The sequence below is a fragment of the Lissotriton helveticus genome, chromosome 2_2 (assembly GCF_964261635.1).
Source record: "Lissotriton helveticus chromosome 2_2, aLisHel1.1, whole genome shotgun sequence".
NCBI classification, from domain to species: domain Eukaryota; kingdom Metazoa; phylum Chordata; class Amphibia; order Caudata; family Salamandridae; genus Lissotriton; species Lissotriton helveticus.
Genome location: NC_136060.1, coordinates 30,648,237 through 30,673,919, shown reverse-complemented (window position 1 = coordinate 30,673,919; position 25,683 = coordinate 30,648,237). Strand labels below are relative to the sequence as shown.

At 43.4% G+C, this 25,683-nt stretch overlaps 1 protein-coding gene across 9 annotated transcripts in view; it reads left to right on the top strand.

Moving 5' to 3' along the window:
• The window catches only part of ACSL1 (acyl-CoA synthetase long chain family member 1), a 511,045-nt gene that overhangs the window by 384,230 nt on the left and 101,132 nt on the right, over positions 1-25,683 (top strand). For 7 of the 9 annotated variants that reach the window (XM_078678020.1, XM_078678025.1, XM_078678024.1 and 4 more), the window contains exons 10-12: positions 789-862; positions 8,482-8,559; positions 10,739-10,873. In XM_078678020.1, the coding sequence (XP_078534146.1) occupies positions 789-862; positions 8,482-8,559; positions 10,739-10,873 (287 nt within the window). Of the gene's footprint in view, positions 1-788; positions 863-8,340; positions 8,419-8,481; positions 8,560-10,738; positions 10,874-25,683 lie in introns of all 9 variants that reach the window. The other 2 variants (XM_078678028.1, XM_078678027.1) reach the window with 1 other exon arrangement.

Sequence of the window (25,683 nt, the reverse complement as noted above, 5' to 3'; positions counted from 1 at the left end):
GAAGAGACTATCTAGATTTTACAAAGTCTGTTTCACTCTTGTGCAGGCTTATGGATCCATAGAGATCATACCTCCGGAACAGGAGTCTCAAGTTCCACTTTTGTCCTGCATGGTCCTCTGTGTTCAGGAGCGATCCACTGTTGTGGGACGTATGCCTTGTGACACCATACATGCTCGTCCATATAGTTGAAGCCAAGGCAAAAATCTGTGTGGGTTTTTTTTATATTGTTGACGCACCATCTGCTGGTTGTCATCTATAACGTTTCTATGTTGGCTGTTCTTTAGGCTATTTTTGTAGACCGTGACGTGTTGCTGTTGACTCTAGATTCAATATATTATTTTACTAGGCAGCTGCTCTCCTGAACATTTTTGTTCTTTTGTGCTACTCCTAACTTTTCTTTACCAAATGAATGCCATGACAGTAGTCCTGCTGTGATCCTGTCCAGCTTTAACCCTCCTCAGCCATTGCTTTTAATAGTTAGTAATACACATGCCATCAAACATTGCTTTATGCCGATCTACATCATACCATTTCCAGTAACATGTTGGCAACTTATCTGCCACACATTCACTTTTACAGCAATTCTGCCCTTTGGTTTGGTACTCTTCACTTCAGTATCTGTCGTGAACTGCACAACACCATTAAACCATTATCATTCTCACACTGTTATCAGTTGCTTTACTGTATTCTATTTCTCTCTCAGCTACGTCAAACATGTATGTACAGTTGTCAAATGTGACTTATTTGTAATGCTCATCTTCTATCTTGTATGGTTTTATCAATTTAGGAAACCCTAAAGGAGCAATGCTAACACACAAAAATATTTTGAGCGATTTTTCTGCGTTCATGAAAATGACTGAGGTAAATATGAAGCTGAAATCGTCATATTGGTTTTTCATAATATTTTGATGCATTAGTGTGTGATGGCATAAGTGGGTGGAGAATTAACGTGAAAAGTGCTGATCTACAGTGACACTGTGCTTTTGCAGCTTAGTGCCATTTTATGTGCGGGTTCTTTGAGTTCCTTTTGCCAAGATGGAACCAAGTACTTTATTTTAAAAGGTTGTGCATTTTGGAAGTAAAATGCAATCTGAATTGATGCCGTGAACGTCAACAGTCTCGCTACATATTGTATTTTGAATTCCGATCCTGAGCATCTAAACTGTATCTCAGTTGTGATTGAATATGCATTTGCACTAAAATTGCAAATTACAAACGTAATTTAAAATTATACAACAATCCTCTGCAGCCAACTACTGATCACCCCTCTGCTGAAACAATAATCTTCTGAACCATAAAAATAGGCTACTCAGTTTGGCCATTGCTCAATTAAAAATCAACCTCTAGCACCTGGACAGCTACAAAAACTTGTAGATGACTCTAGCAAACCTACCCAGCTTTACTGGTAGAAAGATATCTTCACTCCTTTGCCTACTTAATCTACTTAAAGAATTCACAATAAAATATCCACACTGCCTATTACGAGGCTTCAGAATGCTCCACATGCTTTCCAGAACAAAGGTCAGTGGCATCATTTCTTTATAGCTGGTTGCACCACACTACCTGCAAAGAGTTTACTCTCTGAACTCAACAGTTGCAGTCTCGCACTGTACTCAGACTAGAAAATATTCAGAATTTGACTAGGGTTTTCATTGCTTAGCTGAAGGCACCCAATTCATTGAGTATCTGTGAAACACCCATCTGCCGTTATTGGCACGGCCAATTTTGGCAATGGCAGGATGACCTAAGAGTAAGACATGATCTTGGGAAGCTCCCAAACTCCGTAGCCACTGTTTGCATTAGGTTGTAATTCTCTGTCCAGCACACTACAAACACTTGAACTAAACTAGTCTTCCCAAACGGTCTGTGCGCCTGTCCACAACAAAACCATGCAGTTATTGACCCAAGTTAGATCAGCAGAATGCATTCCTCTCAGGCCTGCCAAAGAAACTAGTCCTCTTTTTGTATGTAAAAACCTCTTTAAAACCGCATCTCAAAAAATTAGATTCCAGTTTATGCCTGTTCTGAAACAGGCTTCTGATCAATGACCAGATCACGTCCTAAAAAGGAACCTCACACATATTGGCAGATAAACTAAATTAAATAAAAAAAGAACAATCTTCTCCTATTTACCAAACTTCTAGATTTTGTAAACCCTCAATCGTTCACTTACTTGGCTAAAATGCTTACAATGAACTTAACACTACAAAATCAGACACCTATTAGTTTAAGAATGACTCAAACTCTTATTCCTAATCCAGTAGCTAGAATCTAAAATGTAAGAAATACGTGTGTATATATAGAAATGCTGTAATATATTTGAGAGCACATCTTCTATTCCTTTGGACGACTCTAAATGTGAATAGATAAACTTGTGTTATAATGCAGCATTGTGTTCCATTGTGATTGACCCCGGCCAAAAATGAAACAGTCGGTGACATTACTTTATTGGGGCTTAATAAATAAATGACACAAGTAACCCGTTTTACATAATTTAAATTCCTTCTATGCAGGTAGCAAAATATAATAATCTGCTGCTGGATTTTTCTTTCTATTATTAACAGTTAAGGTTGGAAAGTGTTAAGTGCTTCAAATTAAACCCTAATTCCGAAAGGATTTGTATTTTTTTTATTTAGGGATGCTAAGACTGCATAAGAGCAGGTAACCCTACTTTCTTTGAAAGGCTGCAGAATCTGTAACCTGGCTGCCCCATGCCTCCAAAAAGCTGTCTTCCAAATGCAAAGGTTATATAAAAATGCAGACCCCTCAGTACCTGTGCTTCACCCATTTGTCAGGTGTTTGAGAGTAGCATCCTCCAACCTATATTAACAATCTTTTACATCAGCTGGTGGTAGAAATTCCGTAGTTGCTTATATTATGTGACATCTTTATCAGTTGTGGTCCGTGGAAACAACACTTTTTAATCCACATGCTACCTTGTGCATGGTGACCTCTGGCATTTCTAATACCAGGTCTAAGCTTCTGAAGATGCTACCCATGGACTTTGACAAGCATAGCAATGGTGATATTTCTCTAAAGCAGCAGGAAAGAAAACTATTAGTGATCATTGGTTGCTGAGCTAACTGTCCTCTCCCTGCAGTCGTGGTGTTTGTGATTCGTTTTTATCAGATGAATGTAGCTGTTCTAAAGACCAGGTTTATAACAAAAAATGACATGTGCCCATTGTCTTCCAGAGGGATAGATATTTCTCCTCCCCACTGCTCCACTTGTTTGACCCTTCATTTTACCTTCAGGGCAGTGTTGGTGACAATGACAAAGTGTTTTGATGTGTGCTTTTTTTGAAGGTTTCTGAACTTCCAGAAGTTGAAACTGCCTCTTTAGTGAGTTTATAGTTGGTGTCTCTGATAACCTGGTGAAATTTGATTAAATGCAGTATATCAAGTTATACATTGAGATAACAGACCCATATTGTCACAGTAACTCTGGGCACTCCTGGTGATTGTGATCAGAAATATCAAAAACTTTTAGTACTCATCAGAACAGACGTTACCAAATAACCACCCCTAAAGTATAGACTGTTCCCTTGGACCCTTCGATAGGCAGTTCCAGGGATTGAAAGGTAGAACCTCTGTCAAGTCACCCTTTGGTTTGAAAGTCTTCTCATTATCGCAATGTATGTTTGGTTGCCTTTTTAAAATGCAAGAGCCCCAAAAATGGCTTTCAAAACACGCATTGGGTACACAGTTGATGTAGAATGGATTCTGCCAAATTGGAACGATGCTGTCACAGTGAAAATTTCGATTTAGCAAGATTGTGAACATTTTCAGTTTACTCCATAAATAGGAAATTCTGACTTTTCCAGCATTTATCTGCCTGGCCGTTAAAGTAGGTCTATTAAAGAGACTAGCTGATTGAGAAAAGCTCAGTGTGTTGGGTCTTTTGAGGCTTTGAGGAGAAAATGTTGGAAGAATGTAGTGGCTGAATCGAGGCTTCAATTATAAACCTTTTCACGTTCTGAGCTTTTTTTATCTGGGGGGGAAAAAGGCAAAATACAGCTCATAATCAATCTTTCATTAACTTTTTAAAAATGTGATCTTGTAAGCGCTAGGTCTGGTGTCTTCTCTGGCATGTTTCTCCAAGTTGTTGCTGCTGATAAGGAGAGGTGGATCCATTGATAAATTGTTTACAAGTTGGTAATTGACAATGACTGCCATGGAATGTGGTCTTCTTGATCTGTATCATCCCTATGAATTGGGGAGCAGATACCTCTACTACATTGGACCTACTTTTTCTGAATTCAACCATCCGTCTGAAAATGCATTACTGTTAACTAAAACCTTGCTCAAACATTATCTGACATTAATTATTTCAGTTGATTATGCATTAGCTCACTGGAATACCTGATATGTGATTATTTTTTCAGGAAGCGCTCCGTGAGGGGCCAGAAAGTAAGATATAAGTGCCTCTAGCCATGTGATCTTTTTTTGATGTCATAGAAACCAGTGATATTAAACTAACAACCAATAAAGACTGCCTTGTTTGCAACTATTACTTTTGATCAGAGTAGGTTCAGCTCCAGTCATTTATTCATTGGATACATATGCCCTGTTCAACATTGACCCATGTGCTTACTCTTTAAATCAGGAGATTGTATTTTAAAGTCTTTTGGGTCCTTGTACGTCAAGCCTTTTCGGAGGTACAGTTCACTGTTACCTACTCGTAAAAGTAATGTTAACCAATGCTGTGATAGTCGTTTCAGAAACATAAGTGGTAAAAATCATATCGGTCACTTAACTTATTTCGTCCCAGACCTACAGACGTGCACGCCATCCATAGAATTTCGGTTGCCGTCTGCAGAAGGGGGAATCGTCCTTACCTAGATTAAAACTGTGACCTAGAGAGCTGCTAAAATAGGGGGTGGCGTGGCACTCAATATAGTATTCAAAGGTTCAAAATGTTTAACGTTTAGGTGCTGGCCGGTCTGCTCCCTCTGCCCTGTGGGGAGTTAGTGAAATGCAAAATAGAGAGCTGCGACATATGATTACATAATGTATTTGGCAGGGGAAAAGGGCTCATCTTCTCTAATTTGCTCATGAGACAGTGCAAAGAGGGCGGCCTAGCATTACCAGACTTTCAGTCCTATCACCAAGCAGCACAAATGCGGGTAATCGCGAAATGGTCGCTGGGGGCTTCAGAGAAGCATTGGCTTCATATAGACAGACAGTTAACAGGGTGCACCATATTGGATCTCCTACGGAAACCAAACAGGACAGACCACTCAATGCCTACATTAGCCCACCTACATCCACCACACTTAAGGTTTGGGATATCCTCACTAAAAGTCTGCACCTTACGACCTTCCCCTCTTCTCACGCGCCTATACATTTTAACGCTGCATTCCCCCTGCACTACAAGAGGGTACCTTTGAGGCCTGGAGGGAGGGTGGTTGCCACAGGATCTCTCACCTGTGTGACAGAGGAGAACTTCTCACTTTTCAGGAATGTAAGAAGCTATTTGCATTGACTGCCAAAGAAGAATACCACTACTTGCACCTGAAACACTGGGTGCAGCAGCCCCTGGTGCGGCTGGCCGCCACCACAGAGTTGCCCCCCTATCGAGACGTTTGCGCAGTCTGGGTCCTCTTCCAAAGGTATCTCCTATTGATATGCTTTCATAAAAGCGATGAGTCCCAGATCGACCCCGCGTTTCAACCTCTTTTGGGACGCACTTGTGGCTATCCCCTTAGAAGATCAGCACTGGGACCATTTAGGTAGGGACATAGTGAAATTCTACCGCTCAATGTACCTCCGCACACTATAAAATTATGTACGATTGGTATCTGTACCCTCAAACTTCACACAATCTTTCCCAGTTCGTCAGACAGGTGCTGGAGGGGTTGTGGGATGTTAGGTGATTTCAGACATATTTGGTGGGACTGCCCCCATACAACCTTTCTGGAAGGAAATGTCCCAAATTAAGCTAATTCTAGGCCAAACATAGGGTGACAAATCAGTGATGTGGCTATGTTTGGTAGCAGCCAAAATGGCAGTTGCCGCTGCATGGAAAAAACAAGAGGCCCCATCCTTAACCAAATGGCATGTGAGACTGTGGAGGGCTTTGGCGTTGGAGCGCATGGCTGATATAGTTGATGACACCAGGAAAAGCTTTGATTAAATTTGGTCTAACTGGTAAGGTAATTATCGGAGGGGCTTCTTTTGTCTGCATGCAGCCCACGGCTTAGGGCCCGCAACCTGTTCCTTATCTAATCACATCAGCGACGGGAACACTGAACAGTGTGTTGATCACCTGAGTAGAACCCACTCCTCACGCTCACTTTATTCTAATTTGCACCATGACATCACAGTTATGATCGTTTTTAGGTATATTTAAGTTTCCTTTCTAGGTTACTCTCTTGGGAGGGTAGATCGATGCTCAAACATGGGCCTGAAAGCAACCTGTAATGATGTCGTTTTCTGAATCACAGTTCATTCGCCAAGGACCTTGTGGAAAAGCTGTAACCTTCATGAGCGAACTGTACATCTGGGCTAAATGTTTTTGACTTATGTTGCCTATGTAATGCTTTTTGTTGCACTCTCTGAAGAAAGTTTCAATATCAACCTATTTTGAAATAAAACAGTCACCTGTAATTTACACCAGAATCTCTGTATTAATTGGAGATATTCACAGATGTGCAGTCATACTTTAATCCTCGGAACCTCCAACCATCCTGATTTCTCACACCTTTTTCTTTATTAAAATAGCCTTTCCATGAAGTTACACTTTAAAAAAAAAAGTCATTCCTGCCCTGGAAAGTGGACCTCCTGGAGCAACATTACTTGTGAAGTAGATTTGGACAATAAACGTGTGCAAAGAATTTCAACACTCATGGTCCATTGAGATTTTCAGATTACTATGAACTCATTATTACAGTCAGCTTGGCCAGCACTCTGTATAGTATTATAACCTTCTTTTAATGATGGGAACAGTGGTGTCTGTGTTATCAGATATTTGTGCAGGGAATTCCAATAGGACATAATTACATGATCGCTTTTTGTTATCCTGCGGTCTTCTGATTTTTTTTTTTTTTTGTTTATCCCCCTTGTCTTCCTCAAATCTCCTAGTCCATTATGTTAAATCTCTGCCTGTTCATTAACTGCTAAATGGGATGACCAGGAAAAGACTTTAACAAAACCATCCTACTTCAGGTATGAGCAAATCGATGCACAGACCGCATAGAAAAAACAACCACATTCTCCTACAAGCAGCAAAGTGATCTACTGAATCCGCAAATTAATATTGCTTGTGTATAGAATTAAAGAGTAATGTTGTTGTTTAACAATTTTTACATGAGACAATCCTCTATTTCTATCAAGGACGGTACATATTTAATTTTGTTTTTGGGTTGACTGTTACGGATGTCCGCATAACAGTTGTTTTTGTTTGATGTGCAGTTAATTGAATGAGTGCATTTTTCAAGTTATGTACAGTGTTGATAACTTTGATTCACCTACTATTTTTCCTTTTGTAAGATTTTCTGGTGTTTTGTAAGTGTCTTTGGCATTAGGAAATGCATGTAAGAACAGAGTCGAATTCTACAAGTACTTGGCATCCTACAGTCCTGGCAAATTTTCCTGTTCCATTTTTTTAAGGCTGAGCTTGAAAATGTATTCCCATCACCACCTCCTGACTCACTTTCTGTCTCCGTCTACCTCTGAAATTGTCTGTCCATGAAATCTGTTGACCTTCCCATTTCTGTGACAATACCTCTGCTTTGGTAGTGGGTTGGCTTTGGGTTATTTCTGCCTGTCTTCTCCAACAGATTTCTGTCTAGCTCTTTTATACCAAGGAGATGAAGGGCCTCTTGATGGGTTGTAGTAGTTTGCCTTCTTTGCTTGCTTAAGAAATATATGTGGTGGGCTTGTCAACTAACTCTTGGGTGCTAATTCAGACTTCAATTTGGTTTGTGCCTATTGATTTTTATAATTATTTCAATATTTGTAAGGTGTTAAACTGCCTACAACTTGTAGTGCCTTACATGATTGAATACTTTTCTTAAACCTGTATTATGATGTTATTGTCTGCTAATCAGATTACATGCTCTGCTTTATTTAATGTCAACTTTCCCACCTCTCCAGTCGGCATTTCAAATTGATACTCCTTCTAGGGTCTTTATAAACCTAAAAGTTCTAAAAGAGGTTACACACCTCCCAAATTGCATTTTTTTAATTTTATTTTTTAATGTCAAATGTTGGAGAGGTATGAAGGTAGACTTCTACATTTGAGTTTGTAATGAACTGTTGCAATCATAATCTTTAGGTCTTTGACGTGGTTTTCTTTCTCCCTCTGCATCCTCCACCACCCATCCATTTCCTCTGCAGGATGTACTTTTCCCAGGAGTAGAAGATGTACTGATCTCTTTTCTGCCCCTGGCCCATATGTTTGAGAGAGTAGTAGAGGTAGGCGTTTGCTCTGTATTTTTGCCCAAGTTTCACGTTCTGAGTTTTTCTTGTTTCTTACAGAAGTCATATCTAATGAGCCACATCGATACACACATTTCCTATTTGCCTCTTGCACACATGTTTGAACGGCTTGTACAGGTAAGATGTTTTAGAGAACTGAAAAGACTTGTTCCTCAAAGTACATGGGTGTGTGCCACCCACTTCTAGAGGTTATTTTTATTGTTTTGTCCTGTGGCGTTTCCATGTACTTAGAGCTGCAGCTTCCCCGTGCAGAGAAGTGAGGTTGAGGGGAACCTGTTTAAGAGTTGCAGACACCTGAACAGAAGACCATGATTCCACTCCTCTTGCTTTTCAGCTTTCTTTTGCTTGCTTTGTCTAACGTCCTCCAGCTTTTCTGTGCTACAATCTCCTTTACTATAGAAAATAAACTGTTTCCTGTGTCTGTGCTTCTGTCAGATTGTCTGTGTATTCTGCTACTCGCCTGTCGCTTTACTCAAATACGTGTTAATATGTTCTGTTTTGTTAATTACAATATCCATTCACTACTTTTTTAAACGTGTGCTCTCTAAAGAATGAACACAAATTAACAATCTTCCTATATAGTGTAATTAAAATCTAGCAAAAGCAAATTTTTGCAAGTAAAGCTAGAAGAAAAGGGGTAATGCAGCTTTTTGCCACAAGGAGGCCAATACTATGATAGTAGTGGAGTAGCTTGAAACTGCCTCATTGAAACATTTAATTATGCTGATGGCTCCTACTTTTTGAACAGCAAAAACAAGAAAATGTATCATAGTATGCAGTGAAAGTTAAGTTACGGTGAGCAGAGTTCTGATATCAAAGAACTAGGATATATAGGTGTGATGTACTTTTATTCTTTATTAATTGATATGAAAGATTTTTTTCCTGTATTTACCGTACTTGTAACCAACTTTTGTGTATACGAAGGTAGACATTTTTCAGAGCTTTGTTTTCTGAAAAAGAAACTAGTCATCCAAAGAACTATTGAAAAAGCACTGGTAGTTTACATTTGAAAAGGATGCAGACAAAGCAGTGAGAAATTACATTTTGTTCCGTTGCTTGAAATCCTTTTAATTTTAATGCACAAAACAGATCGATCTTATTTGACTGCATCTTTGTTACAGATCTAGAATTATATTTGTATGCCTGTGTATACTTTTTTTTTTTATTGGACAAAAGGCATTTATTTCAAAACTAATCGTTGATAGAAAAAATCTTCTCCTACAATATTTTCTTTACAACCCTTCTGTTGAACAGAAGGCCTTCTCCAACTCAAATGTCCAATCATCTAATTAGTTTCTAAACAGGAGTTCACCTATATCTAATGATGGCGACAAACCTCTCAGCTTATCTTCACCATTTCTCTTTTGATAATTGGCACTTCCTATGCGAAGTAAACCAATCTCGATCCTTCTAATTCGACTCAGGCCCATGTTAGCTGAACATTGCAGAGAGCAGCTTCAAATCTATAATTCTATAGATCAACTATGGTATTTTACAAAGCAAAACCCGGTTTACTAAAATCCTTACCATCTGAAATGTATGATTAAACAATCTTTTTTACTGGAGACAGCCAAACAATAATGCAGCATTTCATTTACTATTTTCAATAAACGTGTAAAAAAATCAATTTTTTCATACTAACTGTGCTAAGCTTAAACCTGCATATAACATACAGGATGTATGAAGGAACCCCATGTCCATTTCCTACGCATGCCTTTACTCCGCAGTCACTAGCCCTACTGCGACGTTACCAAGCAAGTCTTTACAATTACTTGCCTTAGGGGAACGCTGGACTTTGGAATAGTATAAATTACTATTCCAACTCCAGTCAGTATACCAGTAGGGAAGGTGTTGGGCTTAAAATCCAACACAAGTCCATTGGCAAACCCCTAAGCAAATTGTTGTAACAACTTGTGTGGTAAAGGAACACATGGTAATGTCACAGTCTGAGTAGTGACTGCAGAGTAAAGGCAGGTCCTGGTTCTGCCTGCGGGGTAGATTGTTTCCCTACATGAAAAATGCTTAGCTGGTAATGTATCGTGGCTTAAGTCACCAGAACCAACCTCTCCACCTGATGGCATAATTGAACCATAATGAGCTGCTGTCCATTGTTTACACCGTATACATCAGATTTAACAGCTAGTTTTTGCTATGGCATAGTAGTAATGATTTTGAAATCCCGCACATTAAATATAGGTAAGCATGTTTTCCAGTGACTTTTAAACTTGTATGTTTAAGTTTTCAAAAGCAAATTTTGATTGTCATTAAGCACTGCTGTTTTTTCTCTCTTAAATAGGCCATAATGCTGGGCCATGGTGCTCGGATAGGATTTTTCCAAGGTGATATCCGCTTGCTTATGGATGATCTGAAGACTTTACAACCTACTATATTTCCAGTGGTACCAAGATTGTTAAACAGGATGTTTGACAAAGTAAGCTACACAGAAGTGTATGTGCTTTAAGAACAGTTTTATGTGAAAGCTAGAAAGTATTTATTTGTAGAGTTGTATATATCGCCAACTTGACCCGAAGGCATCAGTGCTTCACAATGTTTGCATAGCAATAATTATGTATTTTACAGATTGAGGTAGAAATAGAGCCAAAATTGGCAGTACGTGAGCGAAACATATGGCGGCGTTATTTGTAGCTAGCACCATTTTTCAAGGTAGAAAACACACTATATATATATATATATATATATATATATATATATATATATATATATATATATATATATATATATTTTTTTTTATATATATATTTTTATATTATTTTGTACAGCTTATATTAGCAGTGCTTGGGCATAAAGAGATAGTGACAGTGCGTAGATTAAATATATGAGAACATTGTAATCAGTAGCGGAAACATTTGTGGTAGAAATGTGTGTGTATATATATGTATAGTATGTATGTGTGTATATATATGTATATATATATATATATATATATATATATATCACATACACACACTATATATATATATATATATATATATATATATATATATATATATAGTTTAGCAGCGCATAGTTACATTTGCACAGAGTTCGACGGGGAATAAGTAGACATACATAGAGCGAAAGACAATTGACTGCTGTGTGCAGTTGAATAGATGGCTACACTCTTGAGGTAGAACCAGCCTATAGAGGTAAATATTGTTTTACCAATGCATAGTAGCAGAACATATTGTGGTAGGCATACAGACACAATGCAGTGTATAGGCAAGATATATGAAGGCATTAGGATCAATACTGATACATTTTTTAGGTGGATACAGCATATATGTGTATGTATGTGGTATGTGTGTTTATGTATGTGTGTATGTGTATATGTATGTTTGTATTATGTTTTAGCAGCGCTTAGTTACATTTACACAGGTTTATATGGGAATGAGTGAACGTACATAGAGCCAAATAACAGTGGACAAAGACGTGCAGTCAAGTGGATGGGCAGTTTCGTCAGAACCAGAAAGGGTAGCCCTTCAGTTCAGTGCATGCATGAACAATATTGCTCAATGGATTACCCAGATTGTTTTTAAACAACTGACAAAACAGAGGTGTTATTTGGCAGCAAAAACACCCTCTGGAACAATGCCTGGCGGGCACAAACCCTAGGATCCCTTCCAACTCTGGTTCAGATGGTGAGAAATTTGGGTGTTCTGTTCGACAACAAATTTACCTTTGTCGACCATTCTAATTGGGTAACGTCCTCTTGGTTTGTCATACCTCTTACTTGAACTTAGGAAATCAGTTATCTCAGCACTTGTTATCTCGAAGATTGACTATTGTACTGCCTAACTGGTAGGAGCCCAATCAAGAGTCCTGAAAACTTCAGATTGTCCAAAATGCAGCTTTCAGAGTTTTGTTGAATCTCCCCATATTTTGTTCAGTATCCAAATCTATCAGAGAACTTCACTATCTCCCTATTATTAAAAGTGCTAAGAAGAACTAAAGTACATTGGGGTGGTCGAACTTTTTTCCTATTCCGGTTCTAAATGGTCCAATGAACTGCCTGACCATCTGAGATCCCAACCTTTTTAAATTCAGAAAGTATTTAAAAATGTGGCTCTTTAAAATATAGGTCAGACTTTAGGATGTTTAGACTTATCATACCCTTGTATACAGAAAATCCTCTACACACAATCACCAAGACGCCATTTGGTATTGACGCACTTTACAAAACCCTTATAACATATAATATGGGTGAGATAGCTAAATGTGGGCCACTTAGTGGCAGGGGTAGAGTGGGCCACAGAGTTTTCCCTGGGGATAATGGAGGGTGGAATTAGATATTTGTTGAGGAGGAGGAGTTTCAATTTTGTCTTGAAGTGGGTGGTAGGAGGGATTGATTCTCATGCAAGTCTTAAGGCAGCGCATTCCGGATTCTGTCGGCATTTTCAGAAAGGGCGGGCTCAGGATTTTTTTCTTTCTTGAATTTTAGCGGGGTCTGGAGAAGGGGGTTTGAGCTTCGAAGCGGTCTCTTTTGTCCAGCTTTTGATAGTTTGAGAGGCAGATTGGTTTATCTCTGTGTAGAGCTTTGGAGTTATTTATGCAAGCAGTGTTATCTTGTGTTGCCTCAGCTGCCACTTCTGTGTTCAACTACACTAAAAGCGTCTCATGTGGAGGATCATTTTTGGAGCTCAATGTGCACCCATTTGGTTACCACAAGGCTCAGTCTCTTTTTAAAAACGTTTCTCCCACTAAACACCTCCATATCCCTCCCCCTAACCCCTCCTCACCTTCACCTCCTGTATCATAAAGGAGCACTGCCTGTCACCTTCAAATAGCTCAACTTTCTGGCAAATCACCCAACCGCTCACCTAGGCCAATTAATCAATAGTTTGAGCTAGTAACTGCTTGTTGATAGAAGGGAAAAGCTTATGTGGGTTACTGATTGGGGAACATAGTGGCCTTGATTCTTTTGGACCGGTCAGACCTACTTGAGACAGACAATGAGATCCTCCTGAATTGGTGGAGAATTAGACACAAGAATGACATCAATTCATGGCTGGCATCCTTTCTGAAAGGCCACAGAAAATAAGAGATGGGGCGCTTGAGGGGGGCCTTTTTTAAAACCAATTTCAACCTCTTCTATCTGGGTTACCTCTGGGCTTCAGATAGTCCCTTCCATTCTTCAGTGAGTACATACTTCCATTGGCTTGGGTCGTGAAATTGTACAGTCTGTATTTCCATACATTGGTTCAGTTGGGGATTGAAAGTTCACAACTGTGCTGAATTTGGAGTTGGAGCAAGCTAGTGCTTAATGGGGCCTAGGTAGAGAGTTTGTTCTTGGAAGTACCAATGCTGGTCACCTATGTCTAGCCTGACATTCCGGGGAAGGACCTGTACATTTTCTTCCGCATTGAATAGCGATGTAGGGGCATGCTTTGATGATAGGCTCTCCACTGGGACACATCTTATGTGATTAATAGTTATAACTGGTAGTTTAAACTAGCTATGAATATTTTGACATTTGGATCCCTCATATAAAGAAGCCCTCATCACCAAAGTCTTCTTGTTCCACTTGGTGTATGGCGCAGTTAATTTACTAAAGAAATTAGTATGTATGTGCTGGTGTTCAGCCACTACTTGTCGAATTCAGAGATTACTTCACGGTGCCCTGCCTGGTCTCTCGTGTTGCAGTGCAATGGACACCAATATTGCCAGCTTTGGTTTAGAATATGCATCTCCGTAAGACACAGGCTATCTGAATCAATCACATTCATCTGTAGTCAGGAAATGAGCACATGGAAGAATGTTTGCCTTTGAGGGGCAACGCTATGGAACACTTTCCTAATCAATGATACAGTACTTATAAAGCACTGTGTAGTAAGCTGGCTCTTTGTGATATACCAATAATTGGTTCCATCATGTAAAGAGTCCAGAGATTCCCTCAGAAATGTGCAGGGCTCAATGTAAACCCAAAGTGCTCTATTTGTGAATTTGTGGTAGTGTGATCGAGCAGCCTTGGGCCTGACACAGTGTAACACATTTGGTATATACGCAGTGACTAATAAGTGACACATGACTCAAAATGGAGATCCACCCAAATTTTATTTAAAAAAAGTCTTTCAAAACTACTTTAATACCCGCATGTACGTTAAAGTAGGTATGTTTTTCAATAAAAACACTTTTTACTTAAAGTGGAAGTTTAGCATTGTTAACCTATAGTAGGAAAACTAGGATGCAGTTTTGAAAGTAAGTACACCAGTTACAAATCCAGTATTCGGGGTTTCTGGTCAACATTAGGCGAGTTTCAAATTAGTACCAAAAGTGCACCACCAGTGGCATAGAGGTGGCTGGGTGCAGAGGTCAAATTCTGGGTCGAGCTCCCAATTTTAACCAATGGAGACTGAGGGGTGATAGAAGTTATGCTGCTCACAGGTATGTAAAGTGGTGTCGGGTGTGGTCAATCTCCGGGCGTTAAGTAAACACCGGGGGTACAAGGCCGCAACCGACTTATATCCTCAGCAACACTGGGGAAGCTGGGTTCAGAATGCCAAAAATGTGTCTGTTGCCCAATGCAGAACAATGGGAGAGATCGGTTTTGGAGAAAGGCTGCAGGCTCGGTCCAGGTGGCAAAATGAAGAAAACCCACAGCTGCCCAGGTAAGTTCTGATGCTGGGGGATATAGGGACACCATTGTTCAGCTCCCCAGGGGCTTCGGGTGCAGAGGTGACCTTTTGTGTCGTGAACATACCATGCAGGTCACTGTGAGAAGTCTTCGGATTGAGCCTGCAGGCATCGAGATAGTCTGGCAAGGGTCCACACACTGTGGACTCTGGCTCAGAATCGCTGGGGAACTTTTTTTTTGTTACACTTTATTTTTCATTTTGAAAACATATACAAAAGTTGCATATAAGCAACCTCGTTCACTAGACGATAAAAAATCGTCTTCGCAAGTTCTACATGTGCATTATAACTCGATCACAATTGTAGTTGGCACGGCTAGTTCATTGAAACTACGTAGCTGTAGGTACATTTCTCGAGAGGCCTTACCACAAACCCAACCCACTTCATGTCCCAGCTGCGCAGGACACTTACCCCTTATCCACATTAATCAAGTATTCATAACAGCATGGCATCGCGGGTTGTATCACACATTGTATATGTTGATGATATGAGTTCCAATCACCCCACTCCTTCCGGGACAATACCGTTGTCTGATTGAGAGTTCGAAGCCTGCTTAGCCGCTTCCACATATGCACAGAATGGGCCCCATATGTCTTTGGGGCGGAATGTGCAGGGCATGATACTGGCATAGGTCTCAGCGTTTACATTGCAATACGCCAAACTGCATAGCCAGTCCTGTACTTTAGGTACTGTTTTCCTGTCCCAGTGTATAGCAACCTCCCTTTTTGCAAGCAGAAGTCCCAGTGACGTGAGGCGTCTGATCCCCTTTGGTAAGTTCACTGTGTATCCCTCAGGGCCACCTCTGGAGTAGGAATGAGAGGCAAGCCGACCATCTTCCCAAGTGTAGAATGGATGTTTTCCCAATAAGTCTTCAGTCGAGGGGAAGTCTGTGCCTGGTGTGCGAAGTCTTCATGAGGTGCGGCGCATTTTAGACATGCATGTGGCCTAGATGTGTCTATCCTGTGTGCTTTGGCGGGTGTAAAATAGGCCAGACAATGAAGTTTAAAGTGAAGCAGTTTGTGCCTACTTTTTAAGAGATTGCTTTAGTGGCAGCAGAGCTCTTGGCCCATTGTTCGTCTGTTATCGGACCTCCTAAGTCTGCCTCCCAATCCTGTCTGAGCTTGGCGTCACATGTCTGTCTAATATTAGCACTAGCTTTATACATTTTAGAAATGAGACGCGCTCCGTCAGGGTTCTCTATTAGTGTGAGTGGGGGAAACTATTCTGGTTTGATCGGGAACGTGGGGTGTGTCGACCGCAGGGCCTATCGCATCCGGGTCATGACAAATCTAACCATGAAACTGCTGTCAGTGTATCGTGTATCATCTTCTAGTGAAAATACATGCCCTCAGGATATAAATCTGGCTACATCTAAGGTTGACAGTGTGCGCTGTACCAAGCGTTCCCCAGAAATTGGGAACCACCTAGCGTTTTGGCAGAGGGAGGGCGGATGGATATAGGGTCGCAGCGCCGGTAAGCAGTCTCAGTTTGTCCAATGCCCAGCTGGTAGTGGACACCGTTTGTATGTCATGTGGGTCTCTGGGAAAGCCCTTAGGTAGAACCCTGGACAGCTGCTCAGGGAGAACTAGGTCCACTTCAGGCCGTAGAAACTGTATTCTTGCGTCTGGGTGAAACCATGCGTGCGCAAAGCGACATTGGGCTACCAAGTAGTTTAATTGCTAGTCCGGCACGTTATACCCGCGCCTTACATATGGGAGTGTGAGTTCTGACCATCGGACGCGTGGTTTCTTCCCCCCCCAAACCAGTTGCGTGAGGTGGGATTGCAATGTCCGATAAAACTGTTGGTGAGGGGTATGGGATGTTGTTGAAGAGGTATAGGAATTTGGGAAGTACCACCATCTTTAGAATTGCTACCCGACCCGCTAGTGATAATGGTAATCTCAGCCATCTTTCCACCTGTGTCTCTAGCGTATGAACTGCCTGCCTGTAGTTTAAGCAAATTTGTGTGGTCTCTAGGTGGATATGAATCCAGAGATATTTCACCGAATCGGAGCACCATTCAAGTGGATACTCGCAATCACAAGGTTTAGTGCTCGTGCTTAAAGGAAAAATTATTGACTTATGCCAGTTTATGCCCAGGCCGGAGAATCTGCCAAACCGGAGAATTTCTCTGAGGGGCACTAAATTAGTTTGAGGTTCCTGGACAACTGGTCGTCCGCATGGAGGAGACCAGGAGAGGGCCTGTGTAACACTGTAACCCTCGTTGCAGATGGCGTTCTTGGAAGTGCCGGATCAGGGGGTCCATTGCCAATATAAACGAGAGAAGGGACAAGGGGCAGCCCTGTCTAGTCCCACGAAAAAAGCTTAAAAGGTCTGGAGAGCATGCCATTTAGACTAAGTCTTGCCGTGGGGCTGCTGTAAAGTAAGGCAGTGGTAGCAATGGAACCCATTGGCATAACCATTCGTCTCATCACTGCAAGAATAAATGGCCACTCCAAGAAATCTAAGGCTTTCTCCGCATCTACTAAGATCGCGGCCGCGGGGGGTTCCAGATTAATTTTGTGAAGGACTGCAAACCGTGTCCTAAGGTTCAAGGAGGTGGACCAGTGGGGCGCAAAGCTGGACTGCACTGGGGAAATTATATACTCCATTAGTTGATAGCTGATTTGCGATGACTTTGGCTAATATTTTATAATCCAAATTGAAAAGGGATAGTGGCCGATAGGACCCACAAAGTGTAGGGTCTTTGCTGGGTTTGGGGAGAAAGAAGATGGCCTCACGTAGTGTTGGTGGGGGGGGGGGTGTAGTACCTGCTTTTCCACCTCAGTCAGCTGCGGGGCGAGAAATTCCTTGTATTCTTTGTAAAAATCACCCGTAAAGCCATCCAGCCCAGGGGCTGTGGAGACACGGATGGTGTCATTGGCAAGAGTGATGAATGATGTCAGTCACAGAGATGGGCTTTGCCAAGAAATCTTGCATATACTTCTCTAGGTAGACCAGTGCGATCTCGGAGAGGTATTCGTCCTGAGCTGTGCTGTCCGATCCTGCCCTGGAGGTGTATAGTGTAGTATAATAGTCTAGGAACTCTTCACTAATTTCAGATGTAGTGGTGAGTGTGTGTCTAGTAGTGGAGCAGATTTCTGTGATGTGCGATTTGTTGTACGGCCGCCTCAACATTTGTGCCAGCACCCTCCCCGGTCTCTCTCCTTCCCCATAGCGCCTGGCTGAGTGGTATTTCCCCAGGTACAATAACTCCTGGTCAGCAGTGTCCCTGTATTCAGTCAGAAGAGCCAATCGCTCTGCCTGCCATGAAGGGTCTAAGGTACGCTCAGGGTTGGAGTTAATTGATTTGATGTTGTGTTCAATGCGTGCCATCGTGTTGCGGAGATCCCGGAGTACCCCAGCATGCTTAGCAATACAAACACCCCTAATAACTGCCTTTAATCCCTCCCACAGTACCACCCAGGATTCCACGGAACCGGTGTTGATCTCGAAATAGACTTTGATAGCTTCTCGTATTTCAGCCTTAAAAAGTTTGCCATGTAGGGCGTGGCTAGGGAAGCGCCATTGTCGTTCATATCCCTCGTGACGTGGAAGTTTCAAGTTCCCACCAACGGGGAATGGTCTGAGTATGTCCTGGGGAGCGTCGTAAGTGTGTTGAACCAGTCTGTAAATTAAGCGGAGAGCTGCCAATCTATCCCGGGCCAGCTGTTTTGTTGGCCCAAATAGTGAGTATAGTCGGTTAGTGTGTGGTTTAATTTCCGCCATACATCTAGGAGTGAGCGTTGTTCGCAGAGGTCCATTAGCGCTCGCCGCACTCGTGGTTTGGTGTCTGGGGCCCATGAGGTGCTGTCAAGCCTGGGGTCAAGTAGTAAGTTAAGTCCCCTCCCATCAATAGCATGCGCTACTCTATCTTCACCCGCTGGGCACTCAGTGTGTGGAAAAACTCAGGGGAGTCAGTGTTCAGGGAAAAAACGCTAACCAGTAAAACCCTATGGCCACTTAGGGAGCCAGTGACCATAATGTATCTGCCCTCTGTGTCGCGAACAATGTCACTGAGACTGAAGGGAACACTTTTGTGTATTAAAATGGCGGTGCCCCCAGCATATCTGCTGTAGTTGGCGAAGAACCTATGCGCCCCCAGCTAGCATTGAATTGTGCAGCGTCTGTGGGGCTAGATGTGTTTCCTGCAAATAGGCTATATCTACCTTGTCGAAGCAAGTAATGAATCACCTACCTTCGTTTGCGATTATCATGCAGTCCCCTGACGTTCCATGAAACTAGGGATAAGGTCGAGGGCCCACCACGTTACCCAGCTGTGTCATCGGAGAAGTGTGTCCTATATAATTTGACAGAACAGCGATAAGTGTCGACATTACTAGCGATAGTGAACGATTGGTGCAAACAGTAACCAACGAATCGTACAATCCAATTAACACCACCCCTCCCCCCCTCCGAACAGCCTCCTTTCAACCCAAACCTTTGTAAGCAATCTAACATGAAGTACCAATTGACTCAAAACTTGACTGATGTGACCCAAGAATAGTACCCAAGTGTAAAGAACAAACTCAACGGATACACCATGGAGGGGCCAAATGATGTGATGATGCAAGATGAATAACATTTTCCCAATTATACACAATTGAGTGATTGAACTTGCAACCTTGCAGGGTAAAGCATGCCATATTTGAGGCCTAGGTTTCGAAGAGTGACCTTCACCCCTTTGAATTTACATCTGGCCTCCTGAACCAGTGATGTGAAGTCCTGATAGAAGGAAAATTTCGACCTCTTCCAATTCAATTCTCCACGCTCTCTGGCCAGCCTCAGCATTTAATCACGGTCCCGGAAGTTCATGAGGCGTGCTATTATGGGCCTGGGGGAAGTCCAGGATTAGGACGGGGACCCAAAGACCTATAGGGTCCTCTCCACTACGAAAGCAGCAGTAAAGGACTCTTTGCCAAATAGGTTGGTGAGTAGATTTTCCACAAAAAGGTCCATGCGTCCGGTGGCTGTCGTCTCCAGAACTCCCAGGATAAGGACATTGTTGCAGTGACTACGAGCCTCCAAATCTTCGGTTTTAATGGAGACTTCATTGAGGATGCGTCTCAATCACTCTAGCCTCTTGAGGGACTGCGCAGTCCCATCCTCAATGTCGGAGATACGAGCATCCGCAACTTCCAGCAATCTATCGTGAACCTGGATTTAGCCCCTAGTCCGGCAATGTTCTTGCCTAGTGAGTCAAAATTGAAGTCTAGGGCCTTGAATCCTGCCCTCATTTCTTGTAACATGGAAGCGGAGGCTACCTCCGCGTTCGTGGAGTGTTCCATGACATGCGTGTTAGCTGCCATTTCTGAGTTTTCCAGTTGTACTTTGACTGTAATTTTCTCGAAGGAGAGGGTTTTCTGTTTGGGATCTTTGCGGCCCATGCTGCAAGCGGGGGGCTCTAGGGATAGGTGTGGCGCAAGGATCTGGGTGTAAGGTGGTGTCCTTAATAATCAGGCCAGCTGTAGTGGGCTATTAGCAGTGTTGGGCAATGGCACTCCAACTGCGCAAGGTGTTCCTGCATCTGTGGCATCAGGGCCTCGATGAGCCTGCACATGCAATGCACAGATAACGATCAGTGCGCTGTCAGATTAAGATGGTGCATTAGACCGGTCTCCTGCCATCCATGAGGCCAGCCTGATGATTTGTCGCGGGGGCCAGACGTGGAAGGTTCTGCAGTTTACTAACAACAATATTGGCTATGTGGGTCCACAAAGCGTTTTTTCCTTTTCCCCAATGGGCACCACTATGGCAGGGTGCCGGGCCAGCACGGGCACACAGGTCGCTTCGCTCGGCAGCGCACTGGCGGTCTAATTTAATGTGTTCGAGGTCTGGTGCAACTCTGCAGTCCATGGAGGAGGGTGTGCCTGGTCATAGTGCTGGGAAGGCCTTAATCCACACCGACCCCGAGCAGTTGCTGGACCAAGGCCCCAGGTGGGCTGTGGTGCTCGCGTGGACCCCACCCCCACCTCCCTTCCACCACCCCCCGACTGGGAGGGAATGAGGATCGGGGGGGAGGGGGGTCCGAATTGCTGCCACAACGCCGACCTCTGTGACTCACCGCTTCAGGGCCTCCGCCCTCCCACTGTGTCCGTGAAGCGTCATGGCATCCCCAGCGCACCGGCTTTGAAATGGCGCCGCACCGCAACAGGCTCCTCCCGTGCTTCTTTCTCTGGGCCGTATTTTGCAGCTCAGGCCTCGAGAGGGCACACGATCGGCTCCGCCGGCTTGGTGTGCATTCTCCAGTCGGCACCGTAGTTTTTGGGCTATTATCGTTACGCAGTTGTGGGAGAAATGCAGATGAGCTGGATCGCCCTCCGGAACTTCACTACCAAGCGGCCATCTTAGCCGCCGGCTTGGCCACGCTTAATCACTGGGGAACCTTCGCAGGACTGGTGGGCCACTTGGACTTGGGCAGTGGGCGTCTGGTGCAGAGGTGGGTCCGGAGTCGGTTTCACGGTTCCTCAGGGCAGAGCTCTTCATTTTTAAAGTTGGTTTCTTCTTAGACAGGTCTGCCGTCCACATGCATTTCTTGATCTTTATAAAAGTCAGGCAGTCCTCCCAGGGTTTAGGGATCCTGGTCCATCTTCTTTCCTAATGTTGTGGCTCTTCAGTGTCCAGGCTTCGTAGGTAGTCGGTTATCTGATTTCAGGTTCTTGGGGTGCCACCTAAATACTAGATTTAAGGCTGTTATAAGGTAGTGACCAATGAGTTCCTTAACTGGGGTGTCTACACCTTTTATTGTGCTACCCTCCTGTGTGAGGGCTGCAAAATGTTCTTCACTTCGCCTCTTATCACCTGAAGGGTTGAGTTGGCGAAGGGAGACGCCCCTCCTGTACTCACCTCGTTTTTCCAGCGGTTCTCCTGCCAAAAGTGGTGGTTTGAACCAGGGGCTGCCATCTGCTGCTAACAGCAGAGGCTGGGGTCACATTACAAAGGCGGCAAGGCTTTTGAAGCTTCCATCTCTAGCACTGTGCCTGCCTGGGAGAGAAGGTGTGACACCTCTGCCCAGGATTGGCTTTGTTTCTGACCTCCAATAGCAAGGGCTCTCGACCCAGGGGTCCTGAAACATATCTGATGGTGGCAGGCTGCCTGAAGCCAGTCAGACCACACAAGGGTTGATGGGTTTTTCAGGGGACACCTCTGTGGTGCCCTGTGGGTACATGTTTTAATAAATCTCACACTGGCATCAGTGTGGGTTTATTGAACAGTTGTTTGGTACCAAACACTCCTAGGTTGGATTTGAAACTTTGTGAGACACAGGAGAGCACGATTTTCGAGCGCTGGGAAAAATTAAGTATTGCACACGATTTTAAAGTGTTTATATTGTGTTTTTTAAACTTGTAATTGCACTCACCCATTTACATGTAAAGCGCACCTGATCCCCGGTCCACCGCCAAAAGTTTGGTTTGAGTGGAGGGACGGCGCCACGCCCACCACAGAGGAAGTGATTGCAACTTCCAGGGCACAACCAATCAGCGACCTGCAGCTGACTCCCCACAGGCTCTTAAGCCGCGCCTGCCTTTCACTCTGTTGATTTGAAACTTTGTGAGACACAGGAGAGCACGATTTTCGAGCGCTGGGAAAAATTAAGTATTGCACACGATTTTAAAGTGTTTATATTGTGTTTTTAAACTTGTAATTGCACTCACCCATTTACATGTAAAGCGCACCTGATCCCCGGTCCACCGCCAAAAGTTTGGTTTGAGTGGAGGGACGGCGCCACGCCCACCACAGAGGAAGTGATTGCAACTTCCAGGGCACAACCAATCAGCGACCTGCAGCTGACTCCCCACAGGCTCTTAAGCCGCGCCTGCCTTTCACTCTGTTGATTTGAAACTTTGTGAGACACAGGAGAGCACGATTTTCGAGCACTGGGAAAAATTAAGTATTGCACACGATTTTAAAGTGTTTATATTGTGTTTTTTAAACTTGTAATTGCACTCACCCATTTACATGTAAAGCGCACCTGATCCCCGGTCCACCGCCAAAAGTTTGGTTTGAGTGGAGGGACTGCGCCACGCCCACCACAGAGGAAGTGATTGCAACTTCCAGGGCACAACCAATCAGCGACCTGCAGCTGACTCCCCACAGGCTCTTAAGCCGCGCCTGCCTTTCACTCTGTTGATTTGAAACTTTGTGAGACACAGGAGAGCACGATTTCCGAGCGCTGGGAAAAATTAAGTATTGCACACGATTTTAAAGTGTTTATATTGTGTTTTTTAAACTTGTAATTGCACTCACCCATTTACATGTAAAGCGCACCTGATCCCCGGTCCACCGCCAAAAGTTTGGTTTGAGTGGAGGGACGGCGCCACGCCCACCACAGAGGAAGTGATTGCAACTTCCAGGGCACAACCAATCAGCGACCTGCAGCTGACTCCGCCCCAACCTATATAAATCATGTGTCCTCGGCCGCGCAGCGGTCGCGCGCAGCGGGCGCGCCGCTGTCGCGCCGAAGTCAAGCCAAAGTCCTGCCCGTCTGCGCCCGTCCGCGAACAGACGTGGCCAGTGGCCAAGACCTCTGGCCCTATCGGTCACTCTCATATTACGTACTCGAGAGAGGCCCTTTTGGCATTTATCCCTCCCACATGCTCCAAAGGTAAACTTATAAATTGTGCACATACTCCTTGTGTATGTTCTGACTGTAACCTTCATCTCCTTTCCATACCGTCTGAAATCGACCTGGAAACGGCCGACTTTCCTCCAGTACGGCATATACCTACCCCCACTCAACCCCTAGTCAACCACTCTTTTATCAGTCTAAATTGTAGATCATTGCCTAAACATAAAAGTGATGTTTATGATCTACTTACAGATTCACAACCAACAGCACTTTTCCTTACTGAAACCTGGCTGACCAATAGCTCAGGTCCAGACATAGCAGCTGCATTACCTACTAACTACAGCTATATCAGCAAAAACAGAATACATAAAGAAGGGGGTGGTATCGCCATTATTTTTCAAAACTGCTACACATGTCAATGGATAGATCTTGACATTCCTAACTGTGAAGCTGGATCCTTTAAGCTTAAGTTATCTCCAAACTTTACACTATCTGGTGCTTTAATATATCGAGCCCCTGGCACTGCCAGCATGTGGGCAGCCTCTTTTCCCGAGCTCATTGCACCATTTTTACTAGAAGCATCGAACTTCTTGATAGTTGGTGACCTAAATATTCATCTAAATGACATCTCTAGTCACACCAGCACCAACTTTATAGCAGATCTACTGGCCTTAAATCTCACCCTTCACAACGAGGGTCCAACCCACAAGGCAGGTAACTTCCTTGATCCAATCTTTTTTAACCAAGATAACATCTCCTGCAAACCATCGAAACCTATTCCATGGTCTGACCACCATTTAGTGGAATTTGCGATAGCAATGCCGCAACTGACCACTTCTTGTAGACCTCCATCTGGGCCCAGAATTTTAAGAAATTGGAAAAAGTTGGATTCCACCAAGCTCAACACCTGTCTTGGGGACACTAGGCCCCTCACTAATATAACAAATATAGGTGAAGCTACAGTTATTCAAAAGTGGCTTAGTTCCGCCATTAATACATGCCTTCCACTGAAAAGTAAAAAACAAACTCCTCTTCACCCTCCCGCTCCTTGGTTTACAGACGCCCTCAGACTTGAAAAAACGGCCTGTAAAAATTTAGAGCGTAGATGGCGTGCCCATTATGATTCCGTACAAAAAGCAATATATAAAGCAGCCCTTCTGCGCTATCATGCTAACTGTGCATCAGCTAGAGCTGAATTCGCCAAAACAACTATTGAAAATGCTCATAATCGCCCAAAAGCACTTTTCAAAATAGTCCAGGAACTTTCTGGTTCATCCTGTCAACCAAAAGCACCTTCCCTGGACTCTGCACAGTGTGATGCTTTGGCGGAATTCTTTAGAAATAAAATTGACAAAATATATGAGGAATTCGAAGACCTAACTACCTTTCCATCAGCTTCGAATTCCTCGGTATGCCTGTCCAAATCTGAAAAAGTCACTACAACTCCCGTCCTAGATGCCCACCCCCAGCTTCTAACCAACTGGGTCCCCCTCAACCTGCCCTCATTACAAAAAATTATAACATCCATTAAGTCGGGCTCTCCCCTCGACCCCTTCCCTCCCCAAATCCTCCCTTTACTGGACACTTCGTCATTAACGCTCATTCTAGAGCTGCTAAATACCTCTTTAAGAGGCTGTTGTTCCCAAACCGTGGAAACATGCCATGGTCTCACCCTTTTTAAAGAAATCCACTGCAGATCCACAGGATCCATCCAGTTTCCGTCCAATTTCATTATTACCCTTATTCTCCAAAATTTTGGAGAAACATATTGTCTCCCAACTTGCACACTTTACAGAATCTAACCTTCTCCTTCACACATCCCAATCTGGTTTTAGGACAGGATTCTCAACGGAATCCACCCTTCTTGGGGTTTCCGAAACCATACGCCGGCAAGTTGATGATGGGGAGACCGTGGCACTTATATTACTCGATTTAAGTGCCGCATTTGACACGGTCTCCCACACCATCCTCCTTAACATCCTGCAAACCTATGGCATCACAGGACCGGCACTGGCGTGGCTTGAAAGCTTTCTCTCCGACAG